This window comes from Haemorhous mexicanus, chromosome 2 (assembly GCF_027477595.1).
Source record: "Haemorhous mexicanus isolate bHaeMex1 chromosome 2, bHaeMex1.pri, whole genome shotgun sequence".
NCBI classification, from domain to species: Eukaryota; Metazoa; Chordata; class Aves; order Passeriformes; family Fringillidae; genus Haemorhous; species Haemorhous mexicanus.
This window is the reverse complement of record NC_082342.1, coordinates 44667967-44681643: the sequence shown is the minus strand read 5'-3', so window position 1 is coordinate 44681643 and position 13677 is coordinate 44667967. Positions and strand designations below refer to the sequence as shown.

Sequence of the window (13677 nt, the reverse complement as noted above, 5' to 3'; positions counted from 1 at the left end):
ATTTGAATTGTTAAAACTGTTTGATCTTTGTTTTACTATTCTTAAACAAATGAACTTTGGATGGTCTGTCTCCAGAAGGGCAGAGGATGTAACCAACTTATATAGGAGGCACCAAGAGGAACTTCCCGAAAATCATGTAAGGAATGTGGAATCCTGTATTTTTTATTAGATGCTGGGTATAGAGGAGAACAGTGGTGTTATCCAGTTCCAAGCTTAATAAAGTGTTTAATCTGGTGGGCACACACCAGTATTCTTTGCCACCTTCTACAAGAAACAGTGCAGAAAAATAAATATTTCCTATTCTAAGCAACCTCAGAGTTGAAGATGCACATTGATCAAATAAGCTGTGAAAATAGTCAATTACACTTTAATTAAACTATGCTTTAAAGGGTGAATGCATTCAACATTTTTTTACAGTTGAGGAAAAATGTTTGAGCAGGTGTTACACATAGAGGAACTAGTTTTGCAGACATAGCTAGACACCATTCTGAGCAAGATCAACTACTGGAAAGTAGGAATTCAGTTTTTCAGTAATCACACTAAAATTAGGCTTTAAAATTGTATTTAAAGTTTATTGTCAAATATTTTCAGCAGCCAGAATGAAATTATGAATGCGCTCAGGTACATCTCAATCTTCAGACCTACACAATCCAGATCCATAGAAGTCTTTTAAAAACCTTAAAATGATAGTAATCCTCAAAGAAAAGGGTGATATCTTTTGACACTCCATCCTAAGCAGTCTCAGACCATTTCTTCATGTCACCTGCCTTGCCTTTCCATCCTAGGCTGACCCTGAGGATAGCTCAGTCGGGGGGTCAGAGCATGGTGCTAGTAACACCAAGGTTCTGGGTTTGTTCCTCATATGGCCTATTTACACCACAGCTGGACTCAAATTCTCCTGGGTCCCTTCCAGTTCAGAATATTCAGTGAATCTGTTTGCTTCACTTTGCAATTGTGATGTATAAAAGCCTCTGGGCTGGTAAAGCACTCTCTTCTCTCTTTTTTTTCTCTTGGGAAAGAATTTAAGTCTCACACCCCTCTTTAAAAGCTTCAGGCAATGTGAGTGCTACAGCCTTCTGTGTGTTGTTCCTGATAAATCTGTAAGCTGACTCGGTTCCAGCTTTCCAGGCTACTTTTTCTCCTGAGGCCATTTTTATTCAGACACACTTTTCCCAATCATTTCCCTAAATGCTTCTATTTACTTGTCATTCCCATTTCCGTGGTTGGAAGCTACTTCATCAATAATAAGCCACTGGTTTTATTACTCAACTAAGGGTAAAAATTAGGGTTAATGAATGACAAATGAAATAAGTTACCCGGGAGCTGTTTGCCTTTTGTTGGGTTCTTTCTCTCCATCATCCATTAGATAGCCACTAAACTACTTTTCAGGAGAGAGAGAAAAACCTTTTGTTATTTCCTGAAGAAAGTGCTTGTCAGACTATTACCCTTCCAGGTTCATAAACTGTGACTGATGAAACACACAGTGAAACATAATTGTTTTTAACTGCTTCTGTACAAAAGCATTTGCACAACATAATCAATCAGCTTGGAGAAAACACTTCTCAGCAGTCTGTAAGCAAGAAAGCTTTGACATTCCAGCTCTAAGGAAGACCTCTGGGACAGCTGCAAAAGGCAAATCAGTTTTCACCAAAATTTCAAATAATAGTCTTAAAGATTTTATATTTCATACTGTGTGTTAGATGTACATCTTCTGGTAAAAACCCCACAAGAGTAAAAATACTCTTACTTGTACCTTTCATCTGCTAAAAAATTAAATACTTAAGGCTTGTTCATTATGGGGTTTTCTTACTTCTAAGACAGTCGCTGTCACTGATTATTTGTAAGCTTTATTGTACATGTCCACAGGTGGTTTTGGCTTGTTATGTACAGTGTTTTTCAGCCTCAGCTCACTTACAATTCACCACCAGCTCCTAAGGGTTATGGAGGAACCTTGGATGCTCATGCCAAAGGATGGAAAACCCAAAGTTTTTCAGATACTTGTCTCAAGATGTTTACAATCTTTACATTTAGAATTTTAATTTAATCTTGCTTTCTACAGCCTGTCATTTTCTGTCCCTTAGCATGGTATCATATAGAGGTTTCCACCATGTGTCTGTCTAAGCTCCCATCCTATCTCTAGTTAGTTGGAGTTTATATTATTTAATTTTATATATGCAGCTATTATTTTGTGTATATCAATATAGAATTTTATGTTTGGCAGATTATATATGTTATTATGTTATATAGTACATATATTTTTTAAATTTTTTATATAGAAGTATGATAAAGGACAGTAGAAGAACAGAACATCCAAATTCAAATAATTAGATAGTTTCAAGCTAATTTATTATTGGGTGTTTGGTGCTGATGATCTTCTTTGGTATTACTTCCTAGGTGATGTCCTAGCTAATTTCTAATTATGGACAGTTTACCAATAGCATAAGAGAATTAAATTTGAAAATGACTGATTTAGTTTAGCTGTTTTCTTCTCTTTGTAAAAACAGGCTCATGGCCTTCGAAGCTTTCTGGAAGCTTCCCCACAGAGTTGGTTCAGAAGTGATTCTTAATGGTTTCAACCTTGTTTCAGAACAAGGTTGTACTTGAGTACTTGACTTTGAACAAACTATTGTCACAGTGATTGGACAATTTTCAAAATTCTTGAGCTTCACAAGACTGAGGAGTTGGTGATTAAACCAGTGTGTCAACACAACTTTCTCCACTTGGTTTGCTCTGACAGCATTTGTGTCTGTGACTTTTTTTTTTTTTTCCTTCACGATGCTGCCAGTAGTGTCAGCCTCCTTTTTTCCTTGCCATGTTTCCAGCCGGTAGATTTGCATTGCTGGCAGTGTACATGAGTACACATTTATTTTCTTTTCATGAGAACAGCAGGCTTTATGTCTGGTTTTATATTCATATATAAAATATTCATATTCAGGGACTTCAGTGCAGTCTCTTACTAACTAAAGCATGGTCCTGAAGAGTATGTAGCAAAGTTGGATCTTTTGAGTTTATATGTTCTAATTCCTTGAGATGTCAGTCTTCTTCTATAGGTTAAAAACTTTTGAAGGAAAGCCAAGCCTCAAGTTTAAATGCATTAAGAGATTACTCTTAAAAGGTAATTTTAAAGTATTATAAGCTCTTTTAAGTGAGTAAAGGAAGATGAGGACTCTAACCTGGCAATATACCAGCTTGTTCAGCTTCTAGCAGATATTGGAGGATCTCCTAAAAAACATTTTAGTTTGGATTCTAATGCTGTGGATACTCACAGTTGTTTCCCATGCCAAACTTTCCCAGCTGCACAACTCGTTGTAATGACAATTCATATCCTCAAAGGGAGTTGAAGGTCAAAATCAGATCTTTCAGCATAGTTCTTTCACTTCATAAATCTGAGACTCATTGTCTGAGACCTGATTAAGGAAAGTCAGCAAAGGCAGAATTCTTCCTCACAGGAGAATCCATAGTGCCTAAATGATTTCCTGGATGTAAATGCACCTGAGAGATGCCAAAGATGTACTGCACCAAAAAAGGTGACTAATCATTTTACTACAGACACTGACACAAGGGATTACTGTATTTTAAGTTTAGGAAGGTGTACTCAAGAAGGGTTTTGGGGCAGACTTAACTTCATGGATGTAGCAGGAAATGAGAGAAGCTTCACTCAGCAAGATGAAGGTTGAGAGGAGATATGATTGCTATGAGTTCGTGTTTGGCAGGTGACTACTGTAGGGGAAAGTGATACTTAGTTTGAATAAAATAGATCTAAATTTGTGATTTTTAAATTTAGGCTGAAAAATAAGTTAATGTTTCTGAGTTCTAGAACAGTCAAATTCAAGACTAGTCTTTCTGTGTGATTAGTGACAGACAATAAAATTTCAGCAAGACAGCCTTTTCTTTCAAGACAGAGGCTGATATTTTAATGGGAATTGTTTGAGGTGATATCTGTTCTTGTAAGGAACTTCACTCCATCATCCTTCTGTGGTCTATATTCCTGTTAAATTCTATGCATTAAAGGAGGCCTCTCACCTAATCTGCTGGGATTCTCTTTGAAACAATGGGAAAATATAGGTTCTCCATTTAAAAAGTAGGTAGGAGAAATGCCTCTCCTTTATCTACAGAGGAGATAGAAATGACTAATTTATACTAGAATTCTGTTGATCCTCGAAGTGGTGGAAGTGAGGTCTGAGTGGAGTACCATCCTGTATAATTCACAAAATCAATCTTACTGTGCTTCAAGTGGAAGATATGGTAGAGACTGTGTGACCTTTGGTGCTCTCTTGCATTTAATTTCTAATTTTGTAGAACTCCTTCCTGCAATATGATATCAAAAATGATGACAATATTCCAGCCTTGGTCATACTGGCTCTTCAGTGCTAAGGAGTAATGAGTATGGTACTTCAGGCTGCATTTCCCCAAAGTACATTGGTAGTGTCTTGCAACCAACAGTTATAGTCTGAGAAGGATGAGGTTTCAAGTGGCTTTAAGATTTATGTGGCCAGTACTGTGACATGAGCATCTATTTAAGAAAAAATGAACTGAAAGGAACTTATTGAGTGTAAAATAAATGTAAGAAAATCAGAATAAAACAAGACTGAACATACTCTTCTAGATCGTCAAATTCCTTTCCCTGCGCTTGGAGGCAATCAAGTGTCTTACATTTTTCTAAACAAACTCCTGAAGCAATGTTTGCTTCTCTGTCTAGTTAAGCAGAAATAATAAACCAGGAAATTCAGCTTTCTGTGTTGCACTTAAACATACTTATAGCCTTGTGCTGCAAGAACCAGTTTCAATGACAGATCTTTAAATTTAATTAACTGTAGTTGCAAATGGACAAATCAGGACCTTGATTTCATACATGTGAAATACATTGATGCAGGAAAAATTGGGTATATTGAGATTCTAGTGGTCTGCATCAGACATGTGGTACAGGCCAGCAAACAATAAAAATATATTCTATTTCATTCTATAATAGGTTCTAATTCTGTTGATGAGCTACTGTAGAAGGAATGTATGTATTTAATATCCCATTTAAGCAATAATTTTCTTCTAAATGCAGGTAAGGAAAGAGGAAATGGTACTAGACAAAGACACTAATTCAAAGTATTCTTCACTGCAATGATTACCCTTTGCTTTGATAAACCATACTGAATGTATTGCTAGAATAGAAATAGAATCTCTTTCCCTAATTTGAAAAATGGAAGAGGAAGTGTTTAATGAACAGCACTTTTTGGCTGTGGGCTGTGTCAGTTCACCACCACAGACTGATTATGTTGGTGCACCCAGTGACAGAGGACCCAGGTGAGGCTGAGGTACTCAATGCTTCCTTTGCCTCAGTTTTAAACAGTAAGATCTGTCCCCACAAGCATTATATTGGGTCAGGTCGTCACCCCAGACTGCTGAAGCTGATGCATCTCAGGAAAAAATAATGACCAAGATTCTGGTGAAGGGTCTATTTCCTTGTTCAAGGATCAAATACTATCAAAATAGTTTTATGCTGGGTTAGTTTTGCAAGGCACATAAAGATACATATTTTATATCAATGATTTTGTTACTGACAATTTAACTAAGGTTTGAATCTACACTGAACACATCTTTTTTGTTTGGAAGAAGTTTAAAAAATATATTCTGATTTTTTAATGAGTTGAATTTATCTGTTTATAATCCGTTCAGAGGAGGTTCAGGTTGGACATGAGGAAGAATTTCTTCATGGAAGGGGTTGTTAAGCATCAGAAAGGAGTGCAAGTCACTTGGTGCTGGATACTTAGTGCTTTGGTCTAGTTGGCAAGGCAGTGATCAGTCAAAAGTTGGACTTGATAATCTAGGAGGTCTATTCCAACCTAAATGATTCTGTCCTTCTGTGAAATAACTTCAGTATAAATGATTTAAATTATGTTCAGCAGTAATTGGTTGCTGCAGTGAAGAAAGAAGCAGTTCAAGATAGATAGGGAACTACTGCATTTAAATAATCAGTTTACTCAAAACTGAGAGGCCAATGTGGAGGAAAGAAAGTTGGAAAACTTGGTGCACTTAAAGGATGGTAGAGAGCAACCTTACCATGATTTCTCCCTCTGCACCCTTGGAGTCTCAGGACTCTGTGTCCGGTTGGTTAAATTGAAGCCCAGGTCAGTTTACCTTAAATGTAGGTAATGCCTCACACTGCTTAGGACCTTCTCTGGTACAAAACAACAAATCAATAAAAAATGTGTATGAAAACTTTGCACTGCTTTTCAGACTTTCTACAAATGTGATGTCACAGGAGCACACTGTATTGTGAAAATATAGCAAGCTTACAAAATTCAACACATACACAGGAAAACTAGGCTAAATATAATAGAAAGCTCATACAGCTTTTTTTTCAGAGCTACATTTCACGGTTCATAGGTTCCTCATTTATCACTTGGAAAAAAGTTTGCTTTCAAAATGAATTTAAATATAAAACTAAACATTTCTTTGCTTGATTTAAATATTTTGTGCTTCCCTACTAGCAATTCTGAATAATTATTTATTAAAATGTCAAATAATGAAATTAATAATTATAATTAATAGTTACTGTTGTCAGTTGTGATATATTCCACATTCCATACCTATTATTACCTTGCAGAAAAATCATCCTTTTATATTTAAGACTTTGGAAATTTCAAGTATTTCCAGTGCTGCAGAAGACTGTATCTCTAGAACAGAGAAGGCAAGAAGCAGAAAAGAAATTTATACTAAAGCTAAATCTAAACAACCTAGAATAAATACCTTGTAATATTACTTTTTGTGAAGAAATTTTGAATCACAAAGGACTAATTTTTAAACTGAAATTTAAATTCATATTCATTAAATATTTAATGAACAAAATATTGATTATGGTTATTTTTTGTGGGAAATACTGAATGTAGTGAAGTGTATTTGAGGATATGCACGTAAAGAATAATTACTATTGAATAGTAATTCGTTATTACTATTCAATAAAGAAAAAAGATGACATTGTGGGGAATATTAAGTAGTTTAGCAGAGTAATTCTAGAAGAGAAAATTATTTGCAATTTAATCAATATTGAAGATTGGAATCTTAATAGGCTGAAAAAATAAGATAGAATTAGCGAATTAGATTTCCTTCTTTTTAAAGAGAATGTAGCATATTTTGTAGCAATTCTCAGAAAACTTAAGTTTGCCATGTTCGCTTTATAATAATGACTAAATAATTATTAATGAGGTATTTAATAATTATGGTTGGAAATGGCTGAGGATTTCAGTAGTAGCAGACTGGACAACATTTCAGAGCTATCATGAATCAAGAATTAGCAGGATTTGTTGGCAAGCCCCTGAGCGAAGGTATAAATAGCATATCAAGGTTATGGACTGAAATAATGAAAAGAATGGCAGAGATGGGATGTAGGAGATGCCATACAATGTATTTGATGTGCTTTTATCTTGTCCAGATGCAGTTATGCCTGAGCACTCCATTATAGATGTCAGAAAAGCATCAGCAGGGGGAAGAGGAGAAACCAGAACCAAAATATAAGTTAGATGGTTGCTGAAGTGGGGAGAGTAAGAGCAAGGGAAGTCAGCCTGACTGCTTTTGGGAAGCAGAAAGGGAATTTAGGCATTTTTCATCTTTGTGTGCCCTGCTGTCCTGAGCAATCCCTCATTTCCCATCCCATGACTGCTGACTCCTTCTGCAGTGTGTCTTATTCTCACTCTGAGTTGGGAGGACAAATAAGGAAAAAAAGGGTGGTTTTAAACGATGACTGATGGCAGCTTTTCATTCTTGTTGAAATAGAACGTAGCTGGCTACTGATTCTCAGGTATTCTAGTAACGGTGGTTACAAAAAGCATCGAAGGCAGGATTTCTGGTGTCCGTGCTGCATTCAAAATACACAGCAGATAAAGAATTAGGATATTTTTATTAATTATTGTTCAAAATGCCCTTGCATATAGCAGAACTAACGATTTCTCTGTGTGCACACAGCCGGGGCAGCGAGAACAGACTGGCCCTGCGGCGGCAGACGATTCTGCGGGAGAAGGGCAGGAGGCAGGCCAGCCGGGGGCCAGCCTACATGTTCAATGACCGCTCCACCAGCCTTTCCCTGGAGGAGGAGCGCTTCCTGGATGCCGCCGAGTACGGAAATATCCCGGTGGTTCGCAAAATGCTGGAGGAATGTCCCTCGCTCAACGTCAACTGCGTGGACTACATGGGGCAGAACGCCTTGCAGCTGGCGGTGGCCAACGAGCACCTGGAGATCACCGAGCTGCTGCTGAAGAAGGAGAACCTGGCCCGGGTGGGGGACGCCTTGCTGTTGGCCATTAGCAAGGGCTACGTTCGGATAGTGGAGGCCATCCTGAGCCACCCTGCGTTTGCCGAGGGCAAGAGGCTGGCTCTGAGTCCCAGCCAGTCGGAGCTGCAGCACGACGACTTCTACGCGTACGACGAGGACGGCACGCGGTTCTCGCACGACGTGACGCCCATCATCCTGGCGGCTCACTGCCACGAGTACGAGATCGTGCACACCCTGCTGCGGAAGGGGGCCCGCATCGACAGGCCGCACGACTACTTCTGCAAGTGCGGCGAGTGCAACCAGAAACAGAAGCATGACTCTTTCAGCCATTCTAGGTCCAGGATCAATGCCTACAAAGGCCTGGCCAGCCCTGCTTACCTGTCTTTGTCCAGTGAGGACCCTGTCATGACTGCCTTAGAGCTCAGCAATGAGCTGGCTGTGCTTGCCAACATTGAAAAAGAGTTCAAGGTGAGTAGGGGGATGCTGATTCTGGCAGACGCGGAGCTGCAGACTTTATCCTTCATAAATCAGCGATATAATGTGGGAAAAGATACAGTTTTTTACTGAGTGGAAGATTTAAATCTTTGTGAATGTCTTATTGCTGTGTGCCAATTGTAATTCATGCTGCTCATGTAGAATGTGCCAATGAACTAATTTTCTACTTCCTACCAGGCAGGAGGGTGAAGGAGGCCCTTCAAACCCATGGCTGAAGCTGGTTTAGGGCAGGGGAAAGAGGAGACTAAAGAGGTACATTTTAGTCACTTATGACAGACAAGTTGCATGTTTTTATCAAACCCTCGTGCATTCTCTTTAGTTTCACGTATTCGGACTTGGAGCTTTCATACTTACAGTGTATTGCATTCCTTCATGAGGAGGATTCTAAATAAATGTCCCCCTTTTTAATGTGCTGTTCTGTTATTTCTGTTCACTTCTTCCTCTTTCTTAGTTTTTTGTGCTTAGTTATATGTAAACTCTGTGGAGTTAAAAGGCTTTTTCAGTGTTACATAGAAATGTTTTCATAAACGTATTTCATAAAATGCTTGTTTTTGAAAAAAAATATTAATAGCTGAGACCCAGGCTCCACAGACTCTTGAAGCATGAGTTAAGGCAGTAAGAATGTAAGGTTTTATCTGTCAGTAAATGCAAAGTCAGGCCTTGTGCAAACATTGCCAATGTTATTTATGCCCTGGGTTAGCTGCAATCACTTAGCGTGGGTTTGCCTCATGGGACCCTGTCGAAAGCAGATGATCCTGTGACAGAGCAATATATATAGACTTCACTAGCAGGAGATCAACATCCTTCCAAAGGTGTGACAGAATAATTTCCTACATTGTGTTAGCAAGTGTTTGAAGTTAGCATGATCAATATTTAACAATAATCTTGACAGTGGTACAGTTCACAAAACTGTGAGCCTGTCTCTACTCAGCCAACCTGAGCTGAGGTGCTGCAGTTCTGAATGAATTCCCCTGGACTTGTGCTCATAGGTGGCACCACTCTATTATAAGAAAGGGAAAATAAGGAAGAGGAATGTACAAGGTGATCTTAAAAACAGCAGCTGAACTGCTGAAGTTGGAGGGAAGGAGAAAAAACCAAAATGCTGGAGGACCATTTGAGATTATTGCAGAGAATGAATATCTGCCCCATGAAGTCCTTGGCAGAAACCTTTAGGACCTCAGTGGGCTGAGATTTCATCCACTGATTTTATGTGCAGTTCAGTGAAGAGTATTGAAACCACATACTTCTTTCTCTTTAGCAGCTGCTGATGGCAACAAAAGGACTTGATTAACTTAAAGCAGAGCAAATTTAGAACAGAACTAAAAACTGCTTTTCATAAACCATAAGTGCAGCCTGTTAAGTTCACAGCTATGTTGAGCTAAATAGCATGTCTGATTTGTAGGAACTGTATAGATCCCTTTACCACAGTTGGAATGACATAAGCTATGATTATTATAAAGATAAGTAAACTCATCATCTGGAGCAGCCAGCAAGAGGTGCCCTTCAAATGCTGCAGAACACAATCAGTGAGATGAGTGGGAGGACAGTACCTGTCCATGGCACCACCAGGCAGGGAATGGAGCACACAGGTGAGAACCCAAGTAGGCTGGGTCACAGAACAAGCTTCTGCAGCCAGCTCTGAAGTGCCATGAGGAGGTCCTTCTTTGGTGAATTCTGTTTTTCCAGTTCCTCTTTTGTCTCAGTTGTTCTCTCCAAAATGAGAGCTTCCCTTCTAGTGTAGTGTTGTAAAAAGAACTTTAACAGATTTTGTATACTGTCCCTCAGCAGAAACAGGAGATGAGAGACAAAGCAGCTCCATACTGCTGGGCATTAATCATCCAGGCTCTGCTGGGAATATGCATACTCTTTGGATAGAGTGGAGTGGAGTGGAATAGGAACACTGAGGAGCACAAGCACAAGACAGTGTGGAAATTTAACTCTCCAATAACTTAAGGTTTCACCAGGAGTGGGCAGCTGGAAACATATGGTCTTTTGGGAATGTTTTTATAGATACTAAAACCATGTAGTGGTTTTGGATAAATATTAAAAGACTGTGAAGTACATTTATAACTGAATTTATGAGACTTGACATTTACACTATTGATAAGCAGTGATATTTACAATATCTAGTCAGGCCAGAGACTTGACTGCAAAATACCCTGCCTTAAGTTCAGGGGAGGCAGTGCAAGTGTTTAAAAGTTACAAGAAATGGAGGCTGTCAGCTCTACTGAGTCTGGGCTTGTTTGCACTCCTGCAAGCTTCTATCCCTGGTTGCAGTAATTAATCTAAAAAAAAATGTTACCCTTGCTTTATTTCAGGAGTTTGCTACAATAATTTGGAGAGTGTTGTCACTGCCTAAAAGTGTGGGTTTGGCAAAAATGCTTTACATGTGTTAGTGTAATCAAAACAAGTATATTTTTATTGCATAGGTTAGCTGGACATGGCAAATCTTTAGCTCCACCTAGGGTTAGCCTGGGCCATTTAAAGTATTTCAAATCTTACCTAAATTAGAGCTGAGCTTTCTGATAGGGTATTGTAGCAGGGAAACTTTCAAGTGGTTGCCTACAGCAGCCAGTGACATAGATAATTTCCAGGTGTTCCTCAGAGGCAATAGGAAGGATCAGTGCTAAACTGTGATGCTGGTTGTTTTCTGACTGTCCTATGAATTGCTTATCTCTTCTAATATTAGAGAGAACACTGGCCATGAAACTGTGATTCATACAAAATAAGAAATGCCACAGTCAGGGGAATCCATTATTCTGTGGAATAAACCCCTTTTTTTCTACAAACCTCTGCAGCAGTGTCATCCAGCATTACATGTATATTGTTGCAGGTATTAAAAATGTTGCATTATTTAAGAGTGTTTTGGAGAAAAATACTTTATTAGGAGTAAAATCAGAAAAAAGGAGATTACTTCTGAAGGAAGAATAACTGGATAGACATGTAAAGCACAGCGTAGAAGTATTTCTGTACCAAACAAATAGCTAATTCAAGCTTCCTAAGTAATTCTGAAATCTCCAGGTATTTCTGAAGACCATTTAATTTAGTTTTGTGTCATAGAACCATATAATGGTTAAGATTGTAAGTGACCTTAAAGATCATTTAGTTCCAACCCCACTGCCAGGGTAGGGTGCCTTCCATTAGACCAGGTTACTCAGACCCCCCCTAACCTGGTCTTGAACATCTCCAGGGATGGAAAGTCCTCTAAGAACAAACTATTCCAGTGCCTTACCACTCTTAAAGTAAAGAATGTCTTCTTAATATGTAGTCTAAACCTATGCTCCTTCAGCTTAAGGACATTGGCTCTGGTCCTGTCCTGCCAGGATAGGACCTTTTCCTGAAGTGCCTCTCCAGGTCTCTTGGAGCCCCTTTAGGTGCTGGAAGGTTCTATAAGGTCTCGCTTGAGCCTCATCTTCTCCTGGCTGAACATCTCTCTTAGCCTGCCTGCATGGGAGAGGTGCTCCAGCCCTCTGATTGTCTTTGTTGGCCTCCTCTGGACTTGCTCCAACCAGGCAACCTCTTTTTTATGTTGGGGACTCCAGTGCTGGATGCAGAACTGCAGCTGGGTCTGAGCAGAGCAGAGCAGAGGGACAGAATCCCCTCCTGAGCAGAGCAGAGCAGAGGGGCAGAATCCCCTCCCTGGCCCTGCTGCCCACGCTGCTCTGGATGCAGCCCAGGACACAGGTGACTCTTTAGGCTGCAGTCTGGCTTTGCTGGCTCATGTTGGGTTTTTCATCCACACCATTCCCAGTCCTACTTCTCATGGTTTTTCTTGATCTGTTCTCTGCCCAGCTCATGCTTGCACTTGGGATTGCCTCAGTGCACGTGTAGGATATGGCTTAGTGTGCAGCTTTACAAAGTTTGATATTATGTAGAATATTTTTAGTTTTGGAGATGGTGTTCATGTTTTCTGTCATCTCAGTGGTTTGCCCATCTAAGAGCTAATATCTTTACTATTTACATAAAGAGGTAGATGATATATGACAAATGTTGTTCTGCAGAGATGTGGCCAGAAGTTTTGAGAGGGACAGTTGTGGCCCAGTGCTGTTCAAAATGGATATGATTAGCATTTATTATAAAGTCCACTGCAACTACAATAGCAACTGACAGGTTTATTGTTTAAAGGGATGAAATAGAAAATGTGTTTTTAAGTTAAACCTAGATATATTACTGTTTTCTTTAAGGTACTCCCTAATCCCCCTAATAAGATTGTCCGAACTTGCTTTTTTGCTTTTCTGATGAGAAGTGAAATTCAATTTGCCATCTCAAAAGTTTAATTTTCTAGGTTTTTTTTTTTTTTACAACCCCGATTACAGAAATGGGACCCCCATCTTCACTACAGCTATTGTCAGCTTTCCTGAAGAAAAAGTAACATCACTAGTTAGAGAAGGAGTGAAGCACTGAAGGCATGAGGGCCACCTTTGAAAGGGAAATGTATTTAGCTACCTGCTGTGACAACTAATTCAACATTACATCCCACTTTGAAATCCTAAGTTCTAGTATAGCATTGTCCATATTTCTGATCTTGTCCTCTACAGTTCACCGAGCAGAGCCAGGACATGGTGTGGAGCACTGCTCCATCCCATCCATGGGGCTCAGTGTCATCCTGCATCCTGAGAGCTTTCTCATCCCAGGCACAGTCTGGGGGGCAGCAGGAGCCTGTGACAGGTCACAGGGGACTGTGTGAAAAAAGATTCTTTCTTCTGGGAGATACAGCTGTAGTGATGGTCTCCTGCTCTCCTGGCTGTGGTCTCATGTGCATGGTCAGAGGTGAAGCAGGGCATGGTCAGCTGAGGTTTTCAGAGTGGTGAGAGCCTGCTTGCTCCCTTGCTTGGCACCCCAAGACAGTTTGCTGCATTAAGGGCAGGTGACTCTGGTAAGCAGTGCCACTCTCACTCTCACCCCTAGTTCCTCATCCCCCA

General features: G+C 39.6%; 1 protein-coding gene across 1 annotated transcript in view; it reads left to right on the top strand.

Annotated features, from left to right (window-relative positions):
* TRPC6 (transient receptor potential cation channel subfamily C member 6) overlaps positions 1 to 13677 on the top strand; it is a 77605-nt gene that overhangs the window by 37969 nt on the left and 25959 nt on the right. The window contains exon 2 of the mRNA XM_059838604.1: positions 7954 to 8728. Within this exon, the coding sequence (XP_059694587.1) occupies positions 7954 to 8728 (775 nt within the window). The remainder of the gene's footprint in view (positions 1 to 7953; positions 8729 to 13677) is intronic.